The sequence below is a fragment of the Saccopteryx bilineata genome, chromosome 4 (assembly GCF_036850765.1).
Source record: "Saccopteryx bilineata isolate mSacBil1 chromosome 4, mSacBil1_pri_phased_curated, whole genome shotgun sequence".
Lineage (NCBI taxonomy): Eukaryota > Metazoa > Chordata > Mammalia > Chiroptera > Emballonuridae > Saccopteryx > Saccopteryx bilineata.
The window spans coordinates 5,676,227-5,703,165 of NC_089493.1; the positions used below are offsets into that span (position 1 = coordinate 5,676,227).

General features: G+C 52.3%; 2 protein-coding genes and 1 long non-coding RNA gene across 8 annotated transcripts in view; 1 reads left to right on the plus strand and 2 right to left on the minus strand.

The window, feature by feature from the left end:
* Positions 1–22,970, minus strand: part of WDR25 (WD repeat domain 25) — a 150,453-nt gene extending 127,483 nt beyond the window's left edge. Inside the window, exons 1-3 of one of the 4 annotated variants that reach the window (XM_066276359.1) lie at positions 22,888–22,904; positions 19,921–20,061; positions 18,330–19,175 (exon numbers count right to left, since the gene is read on the minus strand). In XM_066276359.1, the coding sequence (XP_066132456.1) occupies positions 18,330–19,139 (810 nt within the window). In that variant the 5' untranslated portion in view covers positions 19,140–19,175; positions 19,921–20,061; positions 22,888–22,904. Of the gene's footprint in view, positions 1–18,329; positions 19,180–19,920; positions 20,062–22,887 lie in introns of all 4 variants that reach the window. The other 3 variants (XM_066276357.1, XM_066276358.1, XM_066276360.1) reach the window with 3 other exon arrangements.
* On the minus strand, positions 3,457–7,855 carry LOC136335222 (uncharacterized). Of its 2 annotated transcripts, none has more exons than XR_010731287.1 (3): positions 5,632–7,855; positions 4,539–5,013; positions 3,457–3,685 (listed from the first exon to the last, which is right to left on the minus strand). It is a non-coding gene; the product is annotated as an uncharacterized lncRNA (long non-coding RNA). The 2 variants fall into 2 exon arrangements; XR_010731288.1 differs by having other exon boundaries at positions 3,457–3,688.
* A 79-nt stretch (positions 22,971–23,049) lies between the features above and the next one.
* Positions 23,050–26,939, plus strand: part of WARS1 (tryptophanyl-tRNA synthetase 1) — a 28,263-nt gene continuing 24,373 nt past the window's right edge. Inside the window, exons 1-2 of one of the 2 annotated variants that reach the window (XM_066277565.1) lie at positions 23,091–23,122; positions 23,950–24,051. The gene's annotated coding sequence lies outside the window, so the exon portion shown is untranslated. Of the gene's footprint in view, positions 23,123–23,949; positions 24,052–26,939 lie in introns of both variants that reach the window. The other variant, XM_066277567.1, reaches the window with a different exon arrangement.

Genomic DNA, 26,939 nt, shown 5'->3' on the forward strand with positions numbered 1-26,939 from the left:
CAACAGCCCTCTGAGGGGACCCCAAAGCCTAGTTCATGTGCAGGCACGCGGGGTGCTCCGCAGAACTGACACAGCTGGAGTCGCCGGATGGCTATGACAATGTGACACATATCAAGGCATTGCTTCTCTTCAGGAAGGCAGGCCCCAGCCCTGACACCCCCGGTCTGGCCAGGCTCCCCGAGGGGAGGGGAGGAAGGCAGGCCCCAGCCCTGACACCCCCGGTCTGGCCAGGCCCCTCGAGGAGAGGTAAGGAAGGCAGGCCCCAGCCCTAACACCCTCGGTCTGGCCAGGCTCCCAAGGGGAGGTGAGGAAGGCAGGCCTCAGCCCTGACACCCCCGGTGTGGCCAGGCTCCTTGAGGGGAGGGGAGGAAGGCCCCAGCCCTGACACCCCCAGTCTGGCCAGGCTCCCAAGGGGAGGTGAGGAAGGCAGGCCCCAGCCCTGACACCCTCGGTCTGGCCAGGCTCCTCGAGGGGAGGTGAGGAAGGCAGGCCCCAGCCCTGACACCCCCGGTCTGGCCAGGCTCCTCGAGGGGAGGGGAGGAAGGCAGGCCCCAGCCCTGACACCCCCGGTCTGGCCAGGCTCCTCGAGGGGAGGGGAGGAAGGCAGGCCCCAGCCCTGACACCCCCGGTCTGGCCAGGCTCCTCGAGGGGAGGGGAGGAAGGCAGGCCCCAGCCCTGACACCCCCGGTCTGGCCAGGCCCCTCGAGGGGAGGGGAGGAAGGCAGGCCCCAGCCCTGACACCCTCGGTCTGGCCAGGCTCCCAAGGGGAGGTGAGGAAGGCAGGCCCCAGCCCTGACACCCTCGGTCTGGCCAGGCTCCCAAGGGGAGGTGAGGAAGGCAGGCCCCAGCCCTGACACCCCCGGTCTGGCCAGGCTCCCAAGGGGAGGTGCAGCTGCCTGTCTTGGGACTGGCAAGTCCTCCATGAACATTTGAGTGAAACTAAGTCTCTGAAGGATTTTCGAGGCCCCAGCTGTATTTCTCTTTCCCCCGTACCCTTTAAAAGCCGTTGGTCTCCCTCCCAGGACTTGCATTGCCCCACTGAGTGGCGCCCACCTCCCACGGGCAAACTCCAGGTCCTCGGGCACCTGCGGCGCCCGCCTATCAGCAGGTGTTCCTCCTCCACTCATATAAGCACCTGCAGCTGAGAACGTCTCAGCAAGTCTCCTGGAGCGATTGGGGGGGGGGGGTGGATTTCTCAAATCCTGAAGTTCCCAAATAAGAAATGGCCATCGACTGAACAGACTTGTGAGTTGTGGCACCGGCTTGGCCTTTGGAAAATAAAGGGACTCGGAAGGCCAAGGGCCGGGGGCTCAGCTGGTTCTAGAACTCAACATGAATCTGCGTCATCATCTTAGAAACATCCGGAAAGCAGAGGCGCTTCTGCCGGGCTTCTGTTTCCGTGGCAACAGCTTTACTGGCCTGTCACAGGGAAAGGACTGGAAGATGGGAGCTGAGACTGGGGGGGCTGGCGGGGGGGGCGAGGGGAAGGGAAGGAGGAAAGCAGAGAAGTCAGGCGGTGACAAGATGTGGAGGAGGGTCAGAGGGAAGCAGATCGGAAATGGTGACGAATAAGACGGGGAAGAAAAAGTGAGAGAGAAAGGGGCACGAAGGGGAGGGGTGTGAGAAGGAAAGGAAGCAAGGGCAGGAGACATCTGCAGGGACGTCTGTCGGGGACAGTCACCCCACAGTTGCGCATCTATCTGTATGCAAAGAATGTTCTAGTTTCACTCGTTAAACGTAACACTCTTGGTTACTGCCTCTGAGACACACTCAGCTATCCGATAAGCGGCAGGAAAGCCAGGTAACAACGTCAGGGTGGCGAGAGGTTCCCTCTAGAAACTCACTAACGTCAACATGAGCCCCAAGGTCTGGCTGGGTTAAATCCGGAAGGGAAAAGGGAAAAGAAAAGGAATGGGAGCCCTGTTATCACCAGGCAGCCACCAGTAGGAGAGGAACAACTGGTACTTGATAAGTGAGCTCTGGGGAAGGCTCATTGACATGCAAACCTTCTGCTGGTCGTGCTCAGGACTCCACAAGGAAACAGGTCTTGAAAACAAAAGGTGCCCAGCCCTGGCCGGATACTGGGTGGGTTAGAGCATCACCCTGAAGCGCAGAGGATTCCCGGGCAGGGCACCTACAGAACAGGTTCATGCTCCTGTCTCTTCCCCTCCCTCCCTTCCTCTCTCCCAAGTCAATAAAATAAACATTTAAAAACAGGAAAAAAGAAAAGGTGTCCCGTCTGAGTTTGGCTGTAGGGCCTGACACGGGACACCATCAAGGGACCCTGTTGGGAGTTGGCTCAGCACAGGGAGCTCAGAATAAGTGGCCAGGATAAGATTCAGTCCGCTCCTTGTCCCCAACCCCCGAGACAATAACAAATCATTAACAAAAATAACAAGAGCCCTAAATGCTACGCGGAATTCAGGTTTGGATCCTGAAACAGAAGAGGGACATTATAGTGGGAAAATGGGTGAAATCCAAATAAAGTCTGTAGTTAATAGAGCGGTACTGATGTTGACTTCTTAGTTTTGACAAAGGCACCAGGGTTGTATAAGATGTTAACACGAGGGGTAGTTGGGTGACAGGCATCTAAGAATCCTCTGGATTACCTTTATAACTCGTCTATAAATCTAAAATCATTTTTTAAAGTTTTTAAGAAAATTATTTTTAAAAGGGCTATTTAAAAATAAGACTCATGTTTTCCAAACAATGATTTACCTTTTTCATATAAAATCAATGCCCTTGATAGGGTTTAACTGTCATAAAGTTTTATTGGCTTACTGGCCAAAATGTTACAATGAAAGCTCTGGTCCCGCAGCAGAAGGGGATCATTAGACTCCAAATGCGTCCTAGCAGCGGCCCTTTCCTCAGAAGTAAGGGCGGGAGGAGTGATCGTGGCTCCGGGAGTCACGGGGCGAGGGGACGGCTGTGAAGAGCAGGCCCGTTCGACCTCTTCACACCCACACTCCCAACCTCCTCCTGCCTCCTGAGTCTTCTCCAGACAATCTCCCTCTGTGTGCTCGGTGAGTCCAACCCACCGGCCACACCTAACAGCCTCACAGTCTGCTGATGGCAACACACTCCTCCACACCTTCCAGCCTTCGCACAGTCTGTTCCCTCTCCCCAGGATGCTCTTCTAGCCCTCTGCTGCTGAACAATCTCTACCCGTCCTTCTGAGACTGCTTGGGACGCTCACTGCGCCTGCCCCTGCCCCTCCCCCCGAGGCTGTCCTTGGCGCCCCTTGCATTTTATCTTCCCTCCCACCAACGCAGTGACCATGCTGCACTGGACGGATCCTGTCCGCTGGCCTTTTCCCCAAAGAGGCCAGGCAGTCTTGCAAGAAAAGGGTAAGACGACCTATTCATCTCAGTGGTAGCCCACTCCCGCCCCACCCCAGCACCCACGTCTCCCAACACATGCCGAGTGAATTAAATACTATGAGTCAAGAATGCAGGCAATTCTTTTAAAAGAGAAAATACCAGTAACAACCTTCCATCTTCTGTTAAAAGGTCAAAAAGCTTCTATTTGTTAAGAAGTGAAGGAAGCAGGCCCTTTTAAAAGAAACATTCTGTTACAGAACAGACAGGTCCATTTCCACAGACAACATAAGCACTGCACAAGTATCTTCTTCCGACCAGGGAAGCTGAAAAGCTTTTCAAAGGCTCCGGTTTCCTTGACAACAGTACTGCTGGAGACAAGCAGAGAAATAATTAAAAAGTATGTTCCCTTCACTTCAAACTCTCCAAGTGTTTTTAAACAATGACAATGTCCACAGTGTCAGCATGGACAGCGCCCAGGGCGAGCGGATGCACCTCCCCGGGGCACCCCCTCCAGCGACACCTCCTCTCCCCCGGGGGCCCGGGTGTGGAGGCTGAGCCCGCTGCCCAGGATGACATCCCCTGCGGGATCACACGCAGCCCCTGCAGGGCCGATTCACAAACACACTTCCACGTGCCAGGGCGCAGCCTAACACCCGCATAGTTAATCCTCACAATGGCTCTTGGAGCTGGCTAAGTATGATTGTCGCCACTTGACAGGACAGAAAGGAAGGAGCGGAGCAGTGACAGCGGCAGCCCAGCTGCCCAGCCCCTGGCCCGCGGCCCGGCCGCCGCCCCGTGCAGGGGAGCACGCAGGAACCCCTCAGGCTGACCTCCCCAGACGGGCCGCCAGGCCTCCCCTGAGCCGGATCTCATCACAGAGCAGCCATGGCTCGGCCCTGGAAGGGACGGCCTTTCCTCGGGGCACTGCCCCCTGCACCCCGTGTCCCCACGCCAGGCCGACGGCCGGACCTGGGCATCCCTGCCCCCTGCCCGGGGGCTGCAGCGAGACAGAGGCGCCAGCCCCGCCGCGGCCCGGAACGTGCTTTCTGTGCCCCTTCTCCTCCGGGCTCGCTTCTCACGGTCTGTTTTGTTCTCACAGCTTCCCTGTATTCTTATCTTTTATTGTCAGTCTCCTCAAATCCTTCCTGGATTCATGACTTATAAATAAATAACAAACAAACAAAGGCCCAGGCTGCAAGTGCGGCCCGAGCCCATTACCTAGGAGCGGAGACGGAAACGTTCCAGCAGGCGCAGACGATCGCGGCTTTGACTCAGCCCCGGCTCCGTCTTCCAAGCCCTTCCCACAGCCCGGCCGCCCCATGGGGACACTTCCCGCACAGGTTAGAGAGGTCCGGGCCTGTGAACAAGACCTTTCCCAAGGTTTTCCATACACCTGAGGTTCGAGGAAGCCCCCTCCGTACTCCCGTCCCCGGCGCAGGAGGGTCTGTCACACTGTCACACTGTCACACTGTGCTCTGTCTTGATGCCTGTGCCCATTCACTTCCTTGCCAGCAAGGCTGGGTCTGGTCCCCTCGGATCCCGGGGCCTGGACAGGGCCAGTGTTTAATCAATGGCTGGAAGAACATATGACCAAACGAAGAAAAGAAGTGGCAAGACCAGGTCTTCTCTCGAGCCCTCTGTGGTCCCCTGGTCACACTCGGGGCCCCGAGTGCCCACACCGCAGACAAGGAGCCTGAAACGAGACCCGAGGGATTTGCAGGCCATGCAGCTGCCCGTCCAGAAGGCCTGGCTCAGGAGCAGAGCCGTACCGGAGGCCGGTCCCTCCACCACGGCGCCTGGCAAAGAGGGAGCGCACCCTGGAGAGCGCGTCCCGAGGGAGGCCTGGTGCCCACGGCGCCTCTGGGTGACTTGTTCCATAGATCAGGGTGACTGGAGACAAAATGAATCACAAGGTTCCTGTGTTTAAGAACGCAGCTTAGGAGGCAATTACAGAATAAACCCTGGCTTGGAGTTCTTGATAATACCTTCCATTAGTTAGGGCTTTACATTTTGCAGAGTGATTTCACACGTCTAACCTCGTCTGATTCTTACAGACCTAGGAGGTTAATTATCTCACAGATGAGAGTGTGGCTGCCCAGAGAGATCAGAGGAGGGAAGTCCCTTTCTCACTCTGAACACTCGTAGGGGGCCCAGCTTGGTGGACCTGGGACGCCCCGTATTTCGGGGACGAGTTTGGGGCTCTCTTCCTGGCAGCACATGCCTTTCCAGAAGGGGCCTGGGTGTCCCTGACCCAGGCTAAAGCCACTTCCCAGCCCACCACCCTGAACCCTCCCGTGCCGGCCCCCTGTACCTCACACCCCGCACAGGATCCGTTCCCCGAGGTGACAGGTGCTGGCGCTGGCAGGCTCTTCCTCACACACAGGTCGCCAGCCCAGGAGCAAACCGGAGTGCATTTCATTTTCCTCCCCCATCACCTGAGGACCGTCTCCAGCTCCCCTGCCTGTCCCTGTCCCTGGCCCTGGCAAGTTTCCAAGGAACCAGGACACTTCAGGACACACTTGAACAAGAGAGAAAAACGTGAAGAGACCGGGACAAAAACAAACAACTTTTCTCACTCAAGATTACAATAAAAATGTGTTTTAATTTGTGTTTTTGTACTTTTCGAAATAACACTCCAAGGAGTCCAGAAAGAGACCGCTTGTTCTCACGAAAGCTCTTAATTCCCCCTCCCATCATCCCGGGCTGTGTCAACATGCTGGGAGCTGGAGAGGGACCGCTGCTCATGAAACTTTTAGTGCTAGCGTGTATGCGAATTAGGATTCTAAACTCAGCAGGTTAAAATGTTCTGAAAGCAATTTTGGTGTTAGTCTAAATAATTATAGATCACATTCACTTAGATAAGGGCCTCTGTCCCCTCGGGGCTCTGAGGGAAAAACCTAGGCATGATAGTTAAGCAAAATAGTTGGTTATTACGCAGGCTCTGCAGTGGCGGTGCAAATTGGTATAATCCTTCTGGAAAGCAATCTGACAGGAGACGGGATCTGGACCCATGAAAATGTACAGCCCTTTGACCCAGCCGTCCCACTTCTGAGAATCAATCTGATAGAAATAATCCAACAGAAAAGGGTTTCGTGCATGAAGATAACCACTTCAGCATTATCTATAATAGCAAAAATTAGAAACCACCTAAGTGTCCAAGGACGGCTAAGTAAATTACAGTTAATCAACTTGATAGAGCATCATGGAGCCAGGGAAAACTGACAGCCCTCCAAAGCCACAGAGGCCGGGAGGTCGTGTTGAGTGGGCCAGGGCGGGCTAGGGAACCGTAGGCACTCCGTGCAAAACACAGTCCTGTGTGGACCAGACGCAGATGGACGGGTGTTAAAAGGATAATCATAATTTTAGTGTCTGTTGAAGTTGGGAGATTTTTTTGTCATTATGGCCTAATGCTGTAAAATCATCTTTGTAAAGGGCAGAGGGAAGGCAGGGAGAAGGGGCGTGGCGGGGGCAGGAGGTGGGGGAGGGAGCCTCTGACCCTCCAGGATCAGGTTTCGGTGGGTCTCGCTGTTTAAAAATCTAACCAAACAGGAGGGGGCAGTGACAACAGCTGGGCTGAACGAGGCACACTCACCAGTCCCGGGATGTGACACCATTTTTACCAACACATACACCCCTCCCCCCAAAAAATGAAATAACAGATATAAATAAAACCCTGGTTCTCAAACCTCCGGTCACTCTTCCACTCTTTAAAGTTCGTGAGGACTCCAAAGAGCTCTGCTTCTGTGGGTTAGAGCTCCATCCTTAGGGTATTAGAGATGAACACAGAGGCATTTAACTGATGTAAAAATAACAATAATACACCCCTGACATGTTAACATGTAACAAAGAATAAGTATCTTTTCCAAGACAAAAAAAAAAAAAATTCGTGAGGAAGCATTGTTTACATTTTTGCCATTTTTTAAACGGCCATCTGTAACACAAGACAGCTGGGTTCTTGTCGCTGTGCACTTAACCCACCACGCCGCACACACGTCCTGCAGCCCCTGGAAAACTCCGTGTGCACTCATGAGAGAAGGAGGGGGAAAGGGCAAATGACTTCTAGGTGCTATTATGAAAATAATTTTCACCCCGCAGACCTCATGAAAGGGCACAGGGGACCCCCAGGGGCTCGCAGACCACAGTAAAAACCAGCGCGATCAATTATAGCTGCCTGAGCGGCGGGAGAGGATTTAAAATTGCATGTGTATGGTTGGAACTCAACTATGCTGAATCTGTTTTTCATTTTTCTTTTTCTTTCTCTCTTTCTTTTTTTAAACTGGATGAAGATATACCAAGAAGTCTACAATCACTGCCGCTGGGTGGAGAGATGATGAGCACATTTTTTTTCCTGATGCCTTCCTGTTTCTTCCAGGGTGCGTGTGTCTCTCTCTGATGGTCAAAAACAACATTTCTGTTTTGAAGAAAGGGCTGGGCAGCCGCGGCTGAGCCCGGGGCCCTGCAGAAAAAAGCTGGGTGGGAAGAAAAGTCACTTGAAATCATTAGCAGCCAGCACGGGGCAGGGGCGGGGGGCGCCACGCGCAGGGCTGCCCCCGCCCAGGCTGATCGATGCCCTGCACGGGGCAGGTGCGTGGCCGCACTCACTCACGCCGGCGCCGCACGCTGCCCCCGGACACAGACAGCCCGCGAGAGGTGACGAGAATTGGAACTGGCACTAGTTAATCACTGCTAGAGGAAAGTCAAACATAGATGGCGATTTATCAGATCTCGGGATGGGGGAGGATGTGCCATTCTGAAGCCACGGGACACTTACAAAGGGAAAGGTCTACAGACTTGAGCACAAAAAACAAAAAGAAGAAAAGAAAGTTAGGTTTCCCTGTAAAAAATAAAGCCATACACACACGGGCAGAGACGTGTACGGTGACGGGTCAATACTGTGAGGACATAAATTGCCTGGAGAAGGTTCCGGGAGATTAATGGGTAAGAACCATGACCACAAACACTTGTTTACCCAGGCTGGTTCTAAAAGAGCTGCAGGCAAATGGTTCTCAGACAAGATGTTGTGAGATTAGCACGTTTTTGAAAAGTCATCATTGCACAGGTGGAGGATAATCAGAAGACAGGATCACATTCACACATAACATGGTGTGCGCCATACATGGGACGCTAGACGGCCCCCGCTGACAGCTGACAGCGGACAGTGGAGGGCGGCTGGGCGGCGGCCGGACAGGATGGGCCGTTGACAGGGCAGCGGCGTCGGCGGGAGAGCAGGACAGACCGTGGAGCTGTCACGCTAAAAACGCCCCGGCCTCCTTCCCCTGCTCAGAGGCCGGAATGCAGGCAGCTGGCTGAGCCTCGTCCCAGTGGGCAAAGATTACTGTCAGGGACGCTGGGCAGCTAAGAGAAACACCAGTCTCACATCTGGGGGTCCTGTGATGAGGCCAGATTCCTGCCCGGTCACCCGAGGGAACGACCTCACGGCGGACAAGCCCCATCCGCATGTGACACTGCACAGCAGGGCCCATGGTCACATCGGCGTCTGGAGGCCTCCCTCCCGAAGGAGAATAAGCGGCGGCAAGTCGCTAACGTGAAACCCTGACACCAAACAGAAAGACAAAAGGAACGGAAAAGAGACAAACACTTCAGGAAAACTTTCAAATAACTCAGAGAGCTAAGAGAAAACCTTATAAATATTCAATTAAAAAAATACTATGTTTTAAAAAGAACATTCAGAAAAAAATAAAAAGCTCTTGGAATATAAAAATATGATCGAACAGAATACTTTGAAATGTGTGTCATGCTTCAGTAAAGAAGTTTAAGTAGGTGACAGCAGAAATATAAAATTTAAAGGATGGAAAGAACAGTGGAGGAAATTTCCCAGAAAAAAATAAATAAAACAGAAAGGCAAAGAGATAGAAAACTAGAGAGAAAAGATAAGAAAAAAAAAAAGAGAAGATTAATCTGGGGACACCCAGCCCAACCAAGAGCTTTGGCCCGAGTCCCAGAGTCAAAGCTTCCGACCGGAAACAGCCCCCCTCTCCCTGTGGCCCCCGTTCGGTGGGGGGCCCAAGCCTCCATCCTGGTAAAGGAAGGCAGGCCAGGAGCCCTGGCAAAGCAGAGCCACGGGCCACTCGGGTGCCAGGTTTCTAAGACCGTCCCGCGGGTCAGCCGGGTCACAGGACTTCCTGACAGGGTGCCCAAGCGTGCTCTCTTTTCTTTTGTCAAGTAACAAAACGGCAGGGAGTTTGCCGGAGAAAGGCGACCCAAAGCTGGCTTTCAGAGACCCTGGGCTGACCCCACCGGTCTCATTCACTTCCACCCCTGGCTGCAGCTGCCTGCTCTCGTCCCTGTACCTTGCTCCGCTGCCCCATACGTGGTGTCCCTTAGGGTCCCACCTGGGACAGACGCCTGGCTAGGAACAGCAGAAGCTAGGAGAAATGAGTGAGAAGTTGGAGTGACTTATCTACCCCTTCTTTTAAGGGGCAGAAATGATTAATTTGTGGGGGCGGAGGGGTGAACATTCTGTAATTCTGAAATGCTGGTTACGAAACAGCACCTGTGGTCCGGTTAAAACCGGTCGGTGGACACAGACACGGGAAAAGGCTGGGAGGCTGTGTTTCCTGGAAAGGTTTCTGGTTGTTACATTTGAATGGAGAGTGTGTGGCTACATTTTTAATTTTTTTTTTCTTTGCATTTTTCCCAACATGTTACCGCTTTCATGATAAAAACGAAGTTAAATCTAAAACAACTTATTTTTTAAAGAGAAGGACAAAGCCATCACTAGATGGGTGCCTTTAAGAGCCCTCTGTGTCCAAGCTTTAAAAGCAGCAAGAAATAATTTAATAGACTGTCTCAGTGCCTCACGTGCCAATTTTGCAATCTGCATTTTTCAATTACATTAAAAGCGTTTTCCCAAATTGCTCTATTCTTCCCTTAATGACAAGGGACGAGGCTGGATGGGGCTGGCTCCCCGAGGACAAAGTCTGCCCCTTCCCGCGGGCTGTTTCCTCTGGTCAGCAGCTGGCGAGCACACAGCCCTGCCCTGGGCACAGGGACTGTGGAATCGAAAGAAGTGTTTTGTTTTATTAAAGATTTTATTGATTGATTTTAGAGCGAGGAGAGATAGAGAAGGGGGAGTGGGAAGCGTCACCTCATTGCCTCTCCTATGTGCCGTGACCAAACAAGGCCAGGGTTTTGAACCGGCGACCTCGGCATCCCAGGTCAGTGCTCTCTATTCACTGCGCCACCACAGTTCAGGTCCAAACGAAATTTTCATGGAGCAGAAAACACAGCTTGGATTCTGCCACACTTTCCTTCCCTTCCTCCTCCTCCCGCCCAAGGCTTTTTCTGGAAGGCACAAGCTTGCAAGGCCCTGCTGGCAGTGAACGGGAAGCACTGGCCTCGAGAACTTCACAGCTTTCACACGGGGGAGAGGAGTGTCAGAAAACTCCGCTTCCCACGAAGAGGAGGTTCCCCTCAGGAGCTCAGGCTCCTCCCACAGGCTCAGCAGTCCCCCCCTGTCCTGCCTGGCAGCCAGAGGCCTCACTCCCCACCCTGGGACAATTCAGAGGACCTCGAATGGTTACTGATGGGGGAGAGGCAAACACACTGCCCAGACAGGGAAGCATCGGAACACTTCCTCTACAAGGCCTCACAGCCCCCGGCCCCCTGACCTCACCGTGTGCCCCCGGGCCCCGGCCAACAGAGAGGGAACCAGGTGCTCTCTGCACACACAAGCACGCATGCACACACACGCCCCCCCCCCCCTTTCCACCCTGCCTTCACCTAATTACCCTGGATGCACGGTTAATGGCTCACTCCCCAATTACCAAACGCCACCACCACGGCCCTGCCCTCCCCCCTGGCTGTGTGTCACTCATTTCCAATAGATTTGCCTTGTGCTGGAAGTAAATTGCCCATCATCTGCATAATGCTCCCCAGCTCACCACGCCACACATCAAATCATCCCTCCATCTCATTCTGTAAAATCCATCAAGAGTAATTCTTTCAAAACTGAAATGAACCCTCGCTCTGGCACTTGAACCCATAAATGTCTTGTCTTTGTGAGAGATATTACTTTCTACAAAGCATATCTAAGATGCCCTCCTAGAATATAAAACATGCTAACAATGACACATCAACAGGACCCTCTAATACATAAAAATGCCGATCCAAGCCACCATGGAAACCGTCCTTTTCCCTTTTGCCGCTGGACAGAGCCACAAGGGTTCAAAGCTGGACAGCACGTGAGCCCCGCCTGGATGAGGGGACATGCTCTGCCACCCCTTATCCTCAGAGGCAGAACAGCAAAATGTGTCCTTCAGCTCTCTGCACAGACTGTGTCGTCTGACAGCCAGCTTCCGGTCTTGTCTCGGCTCCTTACCAGCTGTGTGACTGGACAAACCCCTTCACTTCTCTGTGCCTCAACTTTCACACGCGTAGAGTGAAAACGAGACCAGCCCTTGCCTCGGAGGCCTGTCGTGAAGATGGGATGGAGTGGCCGGAGCTGTGCCCGGCAGGTGGTAGCCCGTCCGAAACAGCTGGCGCTCTCCAGCCTCGGATCTGGCCTTACTGTCACCCAGGGGTCACCGTGCTGATGAGCACCACAGTGAGACCCCAATTTGGGTGTTCGGCCTGCAGAACAAAAGTCCTTTCTTCTGGACGCACAGAGGAAGGAGGCCCAGACCCAGCTGCCCCTGGGGCCACCCTGGCCAGAGGAAGGAGAGCACGTTGTCCCTTCCCCTGGCTCCCCTCTTGGATTTCTTCAGGAGTAAATCGCCCCTCCCAGCAGCGCCAGGGCTCGGATGCAAAGTGCTGTGCGAGCTGGCCAACATTTACACGTGATCAGATTGGACTCGGGGACCCTGCCCTCCAAACTGTACCTTTCAAGTGTGCAGCAGGTATATGGCTTGGTACGGGCAACCCCAAAATCCTTAAAAATTTTTTTAAAGGATCTATCTAAGGAACACTAACATTGAACTCTTGACAATTAAGTCTCTACAGACAGACGACAAAATGATTCACACTCACAAAAAAAGAGTTACATTCCCTGGAGGATCCTAACTTGTCTTTTCTCTGGTTTTTAATTGATTGACACAGGTGCAGGGGAGTCGGAAACATCACCTCATTTCTTCTCCACAGCAACAACCCCAACAGGTACCCACTTTACCCCATTTTACCAACGAGAAAACGATGGGATCAGAGAGGCTAAGTGATTTTCTGGAAGTCACACAGCCCTCAAGCAGCAGACGGGAACCAGGAGTCTGACAGGACACAGGTTCCACTCACCGCCACACTCAAAGGCTTTTGCTTTACGTAGCTAGAGCCCATCTCAAAGGCATGGAGGCGGCAGAAAGAGACAGTGTTTACATATAGCTGTGTTCACTGCGGGACTGAGTTCTAAAAAATGAAAACAGGACATGATGGAAATAGGCAAGTTTGGAACTTGAAACAGTCATAAAAATATGTTGGGGAAAGTTTTTATTAAGGTAGAAAAATGCCCCTTACAAACAGTACAAAAATTGAGGAAGGCGGGTGAGGGGAAGGGGTGGAATCCAAACTGCACATACATGCAGTGCGAGCCCAATTCTGTAAACGCACAGGCAGGGGCCAGGCCAGGGAGCTCAGCTGGTTTAAGTGTCTTCTCCTGTGCCACGGTGGCAGGTTTGATCCCGGGTCAGGGCACATAATAGAATCAACCAACGAATGCATAAATAAGTGGAACAAATCAATGTTTCTCTCTCTCTCTCTCTCCCCACTCTTCTCTTCTTTCTCTCTCTCAGAGATCCATGAAAAAAAATTCTTTTGTAAGTTTCCAAACATACAGGAACACGGTCCAGACCAGGGGAGGCTCCCAGCATCCATGAGGTCCCACTCAGGGCTGGGACTAGCAGCGACTTGTTTTATCCTTAATGCTTCCTATTTTCTGCATTCCCAGTTTTTTACAATAAGCATCTATTACATTCATGATCAAAAAGTTTATTTTTAAAGTATTTTAAGGCAGCTTGTTATTTTTAAAAAATTCCCTGAGCAAATTATTTTGTCAAACAGATAAAACAACACCTAATTCATACATTTTATTTATAATCCCTCTGTGTTGTAGAACTCCGGGTTCTCACACATGGGCAGTTGGACTCTGGAAGCCAGAAACGGGCCCTGTGCCTTCCGGGACGTTGCTGCGGATGCCTGGCGGGGGCTCTGCACAGGGGGCTCTGCGAGGGCCTGTGTTTGGTTCAAGGGGGGGAGGGGCACGTCTTACTTCTTCCTTCCAAAAAGGGCCTCGGGGTCTGCATGCGACCTTTCTGTGCAGTGGGTATGGGAGCGTGTTGAGCCAAACGAGGACGCGGAGAAATGAGGAGACTACACAAAAGGGTCTCGGAGCTGCTGATCACAGCTATGGGAAACAGATGCGCGCCACAGTGGGGGAGGGGCGGGGGGCGGGAGCGCTGAGCAAACAAACCGCGCATCGGTGCGGGGCTATGAGTCAGTGTTTTATTTTGCTTAATTTCTCTAGCTGTAAATTTTTCAAAACTAATATAAGCATATTTTACAGCTCACAGAACATTTAGAACATATTAAAATAAGTATCTTTCCACTGTAATGCGCCCAATTGAAATTTATGAATTCCAAAGCTACATTTTTAAGGAGGAGGAACTGGCACTCCACGTTCTTTGGATTAATCAGATGGATTGTGTTGTTTTTCTCCTGATCAGAGAAACAAAAAAAAAAAAAAAAAAAAAAACGCATTTCAGTAACTGTTACCTTGAATCAAGGATTCTTCCAGATTCTAGAAGCTGTCAGGGAGCCACTTATATGAAGTCTTACTGTGCCCCCTAGTGGCAAATAGGATTATGCACTTAACACAATCCTTTGGCCGGAAATAAAAGCCAAAAAAAAACCCTTAATCTTTAGTTATCACTTAATATGTACAAAACTTTGTGCCAGGTGCTACATAGAATATAAAATAGGTTTGATGCAGGCCCCACGCTTAAGCAGCTTACAATCTACAAGGTGCAGCAGACAGGGTCCCATGGCCACGCAGGTAGAACGGGAGCCCGCTGCGTGCTAAGGAAGAGAGCATCCCTGGAGAAAGCAAGGACAGGAGCACACAGGAGGTGCCTACGATGCGTCAGACACCACACTAGGTCATTCATATCCACCACCACTTAGTTCTCACAAAAACCCAGGAATGCAGTGTGTCATGAGCTCCACTTTACACAGACTGGTTGAGGTTCAGAGGAGTTAAGTAACTTGCCAGAGATCACACAGCCAATCAGTGGCAGAGCGGGGACTCAAACTAAAGTACTGGGACCCCAGCCCCCAAACTCGTCCCTCCTTCCTGATCCCGTGAGGGGCGAAAAGGCACTCCGATGGACTCTCCCCAGAAGATAAGGGCCACAGAGTTGGGGATGCCTGCTCTTCACCCATGATGGGGCCGCTGCAAGCTGGGACCCCTGCCTGAGACCATGACCCTGTCCCCACCCCAGACTCTGTCCACACACCTCCTGTGCTCCCATCATGTACCAGATCACAAGGTACCCCAGATGGACCACAGCGCCTACTCTCTGACACCACGCTGCCCGCCAGGTTCCACACGACCTGGGGAACCAGCGTGTCCATCCACAGGCCCCACCAGGACCTCCCTCGCTGGCCCCTAGCCCAGCCCCCTCTAGCCCTGTCTGTCCAGATCCAGGTTCCTCCAGCCCCTGCCACAGTTCTCCACACTGAGATGTTGCTCAAAATCAATTGGCCAACTAACTCAGCCACTGAAAATCCAAGAACTGAAAGCACAGAGAACCCTGGCTAACAGTTTGTATCCGTGGCTTATAACAGCTCCGACTTTCAAGATACCACAGTAAAAAGAGGCTCTGGAAACGCTGACCCCAGCAGCCAGGACAGCGGCCACGCTCTGCCCCTCAGGCCACCTCCAATGCCACCCCTGCAGCCTCATGACGAGGAACGGGCAGTGCGGTGGAGAGGGCTCCCTGGAGGCTGCCAGGTCGAGCAGCACGCACCCTCTCCTCGGGAGGGGCGGGCACAGCAACGGTGTCCAGCCCACTCATCCAGGACAGCCCCACAGCAAAGGGCCCTGCACTTGGGTCGCGTGAATCACCCCCAGCAGAGGGACAGTCCCTCTGCCTGAGCAGCCTTCCCAAGCTGGACCGGTGCGCCCTCTCCTGGACACGAGGTGTCACAGCTAGTTGGCTGCTCCCAGGCCCCCCAGGGGCACACTAGCCTACTCGGCAAACACCAGATACCTATCTGAACAGACACAACGCCCCAAATGAGTGGCTCCACTTGGACACTCCCTGTTTGAAAACTCTCATGGGGATGCCTCTGCTCAGGAAATGTAAACATCCCGGGTCTAAGTGATCCACACAGGGCCCACAGAGCATCTCACTGAGGCAAGGTGCAGTCCACTCCCTGCTGGGCTCCAGGCTCGCCCCTCACCATCAAGAGATGCAATTTGGCCCTGGCCAGTTGGCTCAGTGGTAGAGCGTCGGCCTGGCGTGTAGAGGTCCTGGGTTCGATTCCTGGCCAGGGCACACAGGAGAAGCGCCCATCTGCTTCTCCACCCTCCCCCTCTCCTTCCTCTCTGTCTCTCTCTTCCCCTCCTGCAGCCAAGGCTCCATTGGAGCAAAGATGGCCTGGGCACTGGAGATGGCTCCTTGGCCTCTGCCCCAGGCACTGGAGTGGCTCTGGTCGCGACAGAGCGACGCCCCGGAGGGGCAGAGCATCGCCCCCTGGTGGGCAGAGCGTCGCCCCTTGGTGGGCAGAGCGTCGCCCCCTGGTGGGCAGAGCATCACCCCTTGGTGGGCAGAGCGTCGCCCCCTGGTGGGCATGCCGGGTGGATCCCAGTTGGGTGCATGCGGGAGTCTGACTGTCCCCGTTTCCAGCTTCAGAAAAATACAAAAAAACCCAAACAAACAAAAAAAAGAGATGCAATTCAATGAACGAGTGGGTAGTGGGCACCCTGCAGGACACATCTGCCACCCTGCATCCCCTCACCCAGCCTTTGACCGTTGCAACCCAGCCTGTCCTTCCACCTCCCCACAAGCCCCCTTCCTGCTATCAACATCCGCCATACTGCCCCCTCCCTCTCCACCATGTGCCCACCCACAAGCCCCCTTCCTGCTATCAACATCCGCCATACTGCCCCCTCCCTCTCCACCATGTGCCCAGCATTAGACTGGGGGTCCTTCAGGCACACAGCACCTGGGCATTTGTCCCAACTGAGAATCCCAGCCATACAACTCACAAGCTTCCTCTATTGAGGTAGAAATGGGATCAGAGAGGTTAAGTGCCTTGCTCAAGGTCACAGAGCTTGGAGCCAAACCCCGAACCCAGATCAATCAAACTCCAGATCCTATCTGGGGCCTGCCATACACTACATGGCATGGCCCCCTCTGTGGGCACAGACTCCCAGGAAAAAGAGCTGAGAAGCCCCAAGACCATGGGATCGATGCAAGCATGCGACAGTGCACACCAGCATGCCAGAAGCCTCTGAGCAGACTGCCCCAGAGCCCCCAGCCTCGCAGCCGAGCACCAAAGACCGGCCTGGAAGCCCCTGGGCTGCAGATTGAGGCAGCGGCCCCACAGAACTCTGTTAGCCTTGCCAGGAAAGAACACAGACAAGTCGGTTCGGCGCTCTGACTGGTCACTTAAAAATGACACCCAGCGATTTGGTGCCCGTCAGAGATCTCACTGTGGGTGGGCTTCCTTTCTTCACTTTAGAAAACGCCTCCCTAGGGACAAAGGTCAAATGTCCTGGGTAGATGGGTTCCAAGTCTCTGAGGACAAGAGGGAGGAAGGGACATTTTTGAGCACGTAGGGGGTACCTCGCTCTGTGCCAGGGGCCTTGCAAGCATTTTTTCCCCATAATCACAGACCCAGGTGTGACTCTGCCCTTTACAGATGAGACACCAGACTCAGAGGGGGCAGCTCAAGCCGGCTGACCAGCCACCTCCCAGCAAAGCTGGATTCAAAGCCACGCTGCTCCAACTCCAAAGCCCCTTTCTTTCCAGGAAGCTTTGAGTTCAGCTTGCATTTGTTTGGCCCCTGCTACATATCGGTGCTTTGCTAGGGGCCAAGGAGGGTGGGGGGTAGGGGACACAGAGTACAGCTCAGAGGGGTTGAACACAGGTCACACACAGGTGCGACACACCTGTTACACAGCCTGTGCCACTGGGGCTTGCTAGCAGCAAGTCGGCGTTACTTCAGTATAAGTTAAAATACATAAATAACAAACAACAAGTCTCTGTGTAAATTGGAAGTCTCCCAACAGGACCCCCAGTCCTCCCTAGTCTGGCCCTGCCTACTCCCCAGCCTTGGGTCCCTCTCGGGCCTCCATGCTGAGAGCCGAGAGTGCTCTTCTGTCCTCCCCACCTCCCTTCACCGAGGGCACCTTCCCCTCCTCCTGGAAGCCTTCACCAAGCCCTCCCAGGCTGGGGTGCCATCCCTCCCACTGGGTTCCCGCAGCACTTGTGTGTCCGGCTTGGGGTCCAGCTGAAGGGCCCCGTCCTCACAGCCCTGAGCCCAAGGTTGTGAGTGCTTGTCCACTTCCCCGTGGCCCCAACCACACTGTGCACGCCCTGGTCTGCCTAACTTGGCACCCCCCACAGCCAGCACAGCGCTGGCCACAGAGCTGGCATCACTCAGCACTCTGTGGGCGCCACAGGTGTCCGCGCGTTCCTGCGGCCCGGCCCTGGGCTCCCTTCTCCTCCCTCGTGCTGCTTTCGCTTGGCGACCTCCTCCTCCCTGGACTCCAGTGTGTCTGGACATCTTCGGTGGCCCCATGAGGGATAAGGACTCGTATCCTCTGGTGGCCTGGGCAAGGCAGCCCCGTGAGGCATAGGGCTAAACGGATCAAGGATCCAGGGTGGCCCAGCCACTGAGAACCCTCTCCTGAATGCAACAGAGGGAATTACGGGAATTCCCAAAAAGCAATGCTCAGCCTACAGCCCCTACATCGCTGTTTCGAAGTCTACAACATCCGGCAGTTTAGTCCTGCGGCAGTTTAGGACCTGAGAAGCAGTTTCACCCAAATCTTACCTTAAAGGTTTTATCCATAGAAGCCGAGAGGAACAGGTGGCTCTTCGAGGACACTGGACACCACTGGATGCTGGTAACGGGCCCCCGGTGCCCCCTCAGGTAAAAGAGCACCCTCTTGGAGATCTCGGTTTCTTTATACTGAGTGTCCAAATAGGGCTGAATAAACTCGGACACTGTGGGGGCCACACAGAGAGGGGCTGGGGCGCGCACTGCCGGGGGGCGCTTGGCCCCTGCGTCCTTCCTCCTGCTTGTGTCTGCACGGAATGCTTGCAACTGTCGCAGCCTTTTCGGGGTATAGGGCACAACACAGTCCTCCTCATGCTTCTTCTTCTGCAGAGAGCTGCCATTTTTACCTGGGGTTTTAGGTTTGGTTTGGGCACAAAAAGATGGCTCCGGCAGGTCATAAGTTCCCCAGGAGAGTTGCATCTGCTTAAAGCGCGCAGCTGCCAGGGGCACGTGGCCAGTGGGGGCGTGGCTCGTCCACAGGGAAGGACGAGGAGGCTGGCTTGTAGGCAAGGTGACTTTGGGCTCTGTCCCGGGCCACTGGAGCCTCTGGCTGGGGCAAGATCCTGGGTCACTTCTCCAGAATCGAGCCCGTGGGAGACGCTGGCCAGCTGGGTCTTCATGGGAACCATGCTGTGCGGGCAGCGTGCCCCCTTCCATCATGTCCGGGGCTCCTGATACGATGTCCTGGCCACGAAGTTTGACCATATCACAAGTGTCTTTTAACTGGGTAGCAGCATTAAAACTTCCCGTGGGCTCGCGGTCAGCCTCTGAGTCCGAGTCATCATAAGCCACCAAGGAAGCCATCAAAGACACAGTGTCTTGCTGTCCTCCGAAGGCAAACTACCTAAGACCAAACAAAGTCCTGTGTCAGGAAAGGTGCATGAAAGAATACTTACCATCATTCAAAGTTAAAAGACAACATGCCTTCGAGCAAATCCAAGACAGAAAAACTCGTAGGAATAAATACAGAAAATAGGAGGGCCTGACCAGGCGGTGGCGCAGTGGATGGAGCATCGGACTGAGATGCCGAGGACCCAGGTTCGAGACCCCAAGGTCACGAGCTTGAGCGCGGGCTCATCTGGTTTGAGCAAAAGCCCACCAGCTTGAACCTAAGGTCACTGGCTCGAGCAAGGGGTTACTCGGTCTGCTGAAGGCCCGCGGTCAAGGCACATATGAGAAAGCAATCAGTGAACAACTGAGGTGTTGCAACGTGCAATGGAAAACTAATGATTGATGCTTCTCATCTCTCTCCGTTCCTGTTTGTCTGTCCCTGTCTATCCCTCTCTCTGACTCACTCCTTGTCTCTGTAAAAAAAAAAAAGAAAAAGAAAAAAAGAAAATAGGAGGGCTTTTCTGCACACTGGGCATAGTTAGAAGACGTCTTTTTTTCTTTTTCTTTTTTTTTTTTAATGAAGACTATGGAAATCTGGGAAGAAATTCCACACAAAAAATAATAATAATAAGCAAGACCTACATAAAGAAAACCGAAGCTTTATTGAAAGACATAAAACAGGACTTGACTAACTGCCAACGTGATGCCCGGACAAAAAGAATCAGGACATTAAAGATGCCTTTTGGGGCCTGACCTGTGGTGGTGCAGTGGATAAAGTGTCACCCTGGAACGCCGAGGTCGCCAGTTCAAAACCCCGGGCTTGTCCGATTCAAGGCACATATGGGAGTTGATGCTTCCTGCTCCTCCCCCTTCTCTCTCTTTCTCTCTCTCCTCACTAAAAAAAAGAAAAGAAGATGCCTTTTGGAAGGGCAAGTTGAGGAGTACGCACTACAAATTTCAGCACACGTAGTTTTTACTGCACCATCCCCACGTCGGAAATGTATCCTGCACAAACACTGGCGGCACAAGTTTGCAAAGACTGATGTGCAAAGAGAGCCTGCAGCATGTTTATTAGCCATTGCTCACCAATAGGAATGAGGTTCGGTCTAAAAGCACTGAAATGGAAAGGCGTGCAGAACCCACCAGGTGGGGAAAGCATGGCACTCTCACCTTTGCCCTCTCCCCGGGCTCCAGCCCGTCCCTGTATTCCCTCTGACTCTCTGCCCCAGGTGCCTCATTTCCTCTCTAAGCCACATGGGGACACAGACCCACAAGCCAAGGCCAAGGTGCTTGAGGGCATCATCCAAATCTTCCCTTTCGCTCCCACACACGAGACACACGGCGGTGAATCTCCCCTTTCTAAAATAATCCTCCCTGAAATTCTGAACCATCATACGTGATAACACTCTTGCCAACTACTTTCTGGAAAGAAGGATTCCTTCTGGAGTTCAGTTCTGTGCTGTGAACACCAAGTACTCTCAAAAGGAAAGCAGAGATGCCGGAGACGTCCAGTCCCGGACAGCAGAGGGCGTAGCAGAGCAGCATGGAAAGCTCAAGCAAGGACCAACTGGTAAGAAAGCCCAGTGTGCGCGCTCCTTAATAAACCACGCTGAGGTCCTCTTTCTGCATGTGGGGTCAGGTCCCTCTGGGTCATCTGTCAAGCCATTCCAGACAGCCTGTCTTCCCCTAGACAGTGGGTTTCATGTCCCTTGGGATCAAACACCCCACTCTTTCCACACTTTTTCCCCAAAGGGTGTCATTCACTCCAAACAAGCTAGGTCGTCTGCCTCCTCCCAAAAACCCCACCCCCACCTGGAGCCTAATCCACACACAAAGCCATCATCCAAAGAAAAAAACTTCTACAACGGGCTAGCCCGTCTCAAATGGAACTAATATCACATAATGGACTAACAACGAAGTACTGAGACTGAGCACTGTGGATAATTTGGCATTTCTGTCCTCTAAATACGCAGCCTGGTCCTGAGGCCCATCCTGGTCAGACATCTCAACTCCCACACCCAGCATCCCATCCATTCCTGTCAAAGGAAGCCTACCACATTCCCACCACGAGGGCGCCTGTGCTCGGCCATCAGGATGGATTCCCACCCACCCAGTCGTCCACAGTGGCCGACTCACAGAAGAAGCCCAGGGCCAGAATTAAAGAGGAACTCGACAGCAAAAGATCAGAGCAGTGGAACAGCGGCCCACTGGCCCCACTTCCAAACAAGGCAAGGCAACAAGAATGGGATGAAAACCAGAGGGGGGACGACAGGGTCCCGGTACTCTGGGCCATGTGTAAGTTTCATTCACTCACTCAGTAAACACTGACAGAGGATAAGCTACCTGCCACGCCCCACATGAGGCACCAGAGAGACACCACAGCAAGCAACAGGAAAGCGTACCCTGCGCTCACCATTCTCACATGCCAGTGGGAAGAAACAGACCATCATCAAGTAAAACAGGGAATGGCGCCTGACCAGGCGGTGGCACAGTGGATAGAGCATCGAACTGGGATGCAGAAGACCCAGGTTCGAGACCCCGAGGTCGCCAGCTTGAGCGCGGGCTCATCTAGTTTGAGCAAAAGCCTACCAGCTTGGACCCAAGGTCACTGGGTCAAACAAGGGGTTACTCGGTCTGCTGAAGGCCCACGGTCAAGGCACATATGAGAAAGCAATCAATGAACAATTAAGGTGTCACAACAAAAAACTGATGATTGATGCTTCTCATCTCTCTCCGTTCCTGTCTGTCCCTGTCTATCCCTCTCTCTGACTCTCTGTCTCTGTAAAAAATAAATTAATTAATTAATTTTTTAAAAAAAACAGGGAATGTGAGGTGGTGAGGAATGCTACGATGTAAAACAGAGGAGGCTAGAAATGGCAGTGGGCTTGGGGTTGCAGTTCCATATAGGCAGGCCGGGGCAGGCCCAGGACAGGCGACATCTGAATAATGCGCAGGAGAGGCGAGGGAACAGACGATGAGAAGCAACAAATCTAACCAAAGGGGTTCAGAGAGAAGGAGGCCAGGATGACCCAAAGAAAACAGGCAAAGATGGAGAAGACTGGGAGCCATTGGGACAAACATCAATTCCGAGGAGGGGGGAGTGTTTGCTGCTTTTTACGTCTCTAAGGCAAAAGGGAAGACAAGGAACTTTTTTCCCGGGAAGAGGGAGGTGATTCAACTAAGAGGAAGAGGTTCAGCTAAGAAGAAAAGTAAAGGTCGTGGGAGAAACGAGGCTACGGGGAGGGGGCGTGGCCATGACCATCACTAGCGTGACAGCTGCACGAAAAAAGGACTTTTCGTGTTTTGTTCACTGGTTGATCCCCAGCATCTGGTGGGAGGGGGGGCGCAGGGTAATTTTTTAAAAAAATTGGATATTCTCATTAACACACATTTCCTGATTACCCACGCTGTGCCAACCCTTAGGTTGGGTCTAGTGTGAACAGATTAAATACAAAACACGGGTCCTACGCGGGAGGCCACAGACTAATGAAGGCAGCAAACAAGATATGACCAGAAACGGGGTTTGAAGGATTATAGGAGTTAGCCGAGCTGTCAAGAGCAAGAGGTAAGGATGGTCCGGAGCCCTTCGCGTTCGGAAAGAACCGAAGATGAAGGACAGAAGAGCAGCGGTGAAAGGTCCGCGTTAAGGAGCACGGAGCGCTCGCGCCGCTGCCGGGTACCAGCACCCTCCCGCCCCAGGCCCGCCGCTCACCACACTCACCGGAAGCGCTCGAACCTCCGGGTGCCCGGTCCTGCCTGCACGCCGCCTCCCAGTCGCTTTCCGCCGGCGCTGAGGAAGCCAACCAATCAGCGGTGGCCTCTGTCCCGCCCCCCGCGCGAACAGCCAATGTTGACGCAGCCTGGCCGGAAGTTGTTCCGGCCGGACGGCGTTTCCACGGACGCCCAGGAGGCCACTGGAGGCTGAACCCGCGGTGCTGACAGGCCCGAATGGGCCGGTAAGTAAGGGAATAAGGGAGGGAGGCTAGGGCAGCGCCGGATGACCAGGCCCTCCCGGAGCCGCCGGCACGACAGTGTCCAGAATAATCCTCCTGAGAGCCCGGCTCGCTGCCTCCTGGGTTCTGGTACCACCAGGGGCGCGGAGGCTGCCACCGCGCCCCTCGACCCCTCCTCCGCTCGCCGCCAATCCGGCCTGTCGCCCACTCCCGCCGGCACCGACCCTTCATCCTCTCCCACCTCTTCCCTTTCCTCAAGTGTGTGCCCTGTGCCGGGGGCTCTGCCTATAGTATCGCTCTTAGTCCCCTCCACGGTGAAGTTGGGAGGCTCCTTTATGCCCATCTCACAGAGGAGGAAGCCGAGGGTGAAGCAGAGAGGTCATCTGACTTGCCCAAGGTCTGGAAACGAGAGGGCCAAAGCCGGCTCAGAAATCCAGGACCGTGTGACCCCAGAATTCCTGATCTTCCCACTGCACTGTGCCTCCTTCGTGCACACAGCCCCCCTCCCCGCCCCCTATGGCGACACATAAACAATTGCCGGTGCAGAGGCTGAGGATGTAGGACAGGAAGAGGGAGGGGAGGTTATACCGAGGTCAGCGTTCAGCATGGGGCAGCTGATGCAATGACCAGCTAATAGTTCGGCTCATTGGTCTCCACCCCCCTCCCCCACAAACACACTCACACACACACCCTTGATTGGACAGTTTTCTCAAGGAAATCAGTCAAGAGGCTCAAGTGTTTGGGAGAAACTGGGTGATTTATAAGAAACCCCTACGGCAGATAGCCGGAAGGGTGGGGTAAACAGGAACAAAGGAGACTTTTCTCAAAAGGAAACTGAAAGAAAGAGGGAGGAAAGCTATAAAAGAGCCCAGCTGCACAGGGCAGTCTCTGCTCCTCCACTGACCACCTCTGCAGTGTCTCCCACCACCCAGGTATGTACTGTCATATTTTGTTAGGCTTATCAGTATTTTTACCAGCCTTTCCCCAAAGTGCTGGAAACTGGTCTACAGAGGGGAGGCTGTCTCTTGTAGGATTGGGGTGTTGTACATTTTCAGTTGATTCACATATTCCCTAGGAAATGGGGATACTGGGTGAGCAGTTGCCTGTGTGGGTTCATAGTTTTAGTGTTGGTACCTTCATGTGGGCTGTCATATGTTTCTCTGAAGAGGCCTCCTTAAATAGTCAACGTCCAAACATATTAGCAGACCTACCTTACATGCCTGGCTTTATAGAGATGCATGTCTTCTTTGCCTTTTCAGATAATGTTCATTTTATTACTTGGAAAGGAAAATAACCTTTCCTCTCAGGGTTTACAAAAAAAGTGAACATAATCTGTCCCAAAGTCTGAAGTGTTAGAGAATTCCTTGTTCTAAAGAAGTCATCTTCTTGTCCTCTGGGAGCTTGACTGTCAAAGGCCATGGTCAGCCACACTCTGGGTCCAGGGTGGGAAGGATGGTGTCCCACCTCTTCATCTCTTTGTTTTAGATTGTCGTCTTGGTTACACAGATAAAGCAACTCTTCTTAAAGCGTCAAAACCCCACGGACAGTGTGTGGGTGTGATACTTAAGATCATGGTCCTTAGCCTTTTGGCACCTCAGACCCCTTTGGAAATGTAATGATACCTGGATACTCTGCTTAGAGTATATACCAATGTGCATGCAAACCAGAGATGTAATTCCAGAGGTTCCAAACTCTGGGTTAAAAACCCCTGAAGTTAAACTTGGTTCTAGAAGTTAGTTAACAAGGAAATAAAGGAGGATGCTGAGGAGATGGCAGAAACTGTGGCCATTGGGTGGAACATGTGATGAGAGAGGTGACCAGCATTGTTCTTTCCTCTGATCATTCCTGATGTACTTAACTCCCGAAGTTGCATCACACACACACACTGGTGAACTCAACACCCAGAGTTGCATCATACACACACACACACACACACACACACACACACTGGTGAACTCAACTCCCGAAGTTGCATCTCACACACACACACACACACACACACAGGGATGTATTCAACTCCCAAAGTTGCATCATACACACACACACACACACACACACACTGATGTACTCAACTCCCGAAGTTGCATATCACACACACACACACACACACACACACACTGGTGAACTCAACACCCAGAGTTGCATCATACACACACACACACACACACACACACACTGATATACTCAACTCTCGAAGTTGCATCACACACACACACACTGGTGAATTCAACACCCAGAGTTGCATCATACACACACACACACACACACACACACAGTGATGTATTCAACTCCCAAAGTTGCATCATACACACACACACATACACACACGTGAACTCAACTCCCAAAGTTACATCATGCACACACACACACACACACACACGTGAACTCAACTCCCAAAGTTGCATCATACATACACATACACACACACACACAGATGAACTCAACTCCCAAAGTTGTATCATACATACACATACACACACACACACAGTGATGTACTCAATTCCTGAAGTTGCATCACACACACACACACAGGTGAACTCAACACCCAGAGTTGCATCATACACACACACACACACACTGGTGAACTCAACACCCAGAGTTGCATCATACACACACACACACACTGATGTATTCAACTCCCGAGTTGCATCACACACACACACTGATGTACTCAACTCCCGAAGTTGCATCATACACACACACACAAACAATTCATAGTATGGGTGATTCCCACACAGTATCTGCCTTGTGATCACAGGGAGACCTCGTCTTTCCCTCAGTCAGATTTGGTTCCCACGTGCCTCTTCTTAAATGGGATTCTGATATTTAAGGACACGTCTTTTTCCCTACTACATGGACACTAAACGCAGGCCCCGTTATACTGGTTAATTACCTACAGTGGACTGGCTCCTTTGCAGGGGAAGATTGGCTGTCCCAGGATCACCCAGTCATTGTACCTGGCACTTTCCCTGGGAGTTTGTTTTTTTTTAATAAATTTATTTATTATTTATTCATTTTAGAGAGGAGAGAGAGAGAAAGGGGGGAGGAGCAGGAAGCATTAACTCCCATATGTGCCTTGACCAGGCAAGCCCAGGGTTTTGAACCGGCGACTTCAGTGTTCCCAGGTCGATGCTTTATCCACTGCGCCAACACAGGTCAGGCTCCCTGAGGGTTTTTAAGTGTAATTTCAACTTGTACTTCGTTTGGTCCTACCCACAGACTTCAGAACTTGACTGATAATGTTGATGAGATGCTGTAGGGACTTAACTCTTGTTTATATCAATTGCAGAAGTTATAGTAAGCCAGTGTGCCACAAAAAAATTTAAAACATGAAATACCTAACTATTGAGTCAGGGGTTCTGACCTCTTTTCCTTTAAATTGCAAAATTTAAAAAAAATGTCAACAGCCAACACAACAGTAGCCATCCAGTGGGGATGCACTGTCTTGAACCATAAATACAGGCGTGGACAAAAGTAAGTTTAGAGTTGTGAGTACGTGAAACAGAGAGTAGACTACAAGAATGTGTGAATAGTGTGAATAATTCACATGCCTTTTTCCATACAAACAATCATAAACCTACTTTTGCCCACATCTGTATCTAGGTCACATCATATAACATAAGGTCGTGACTGATTGGTTAATTCTTAGTACCAGAAACCCTTATATACAAATACAGGTACCTGATTTTTTTTAAGTCACTTAGGAGCAAAAAGGGTAAGTAATTGCTATTAATTATTTATTTATAAGTCAAAATGATACCTACTCTTTTTATCAGGTTGGCAAAAAAAACATATTGTTTGGTGTGCTACAAAATTTTAG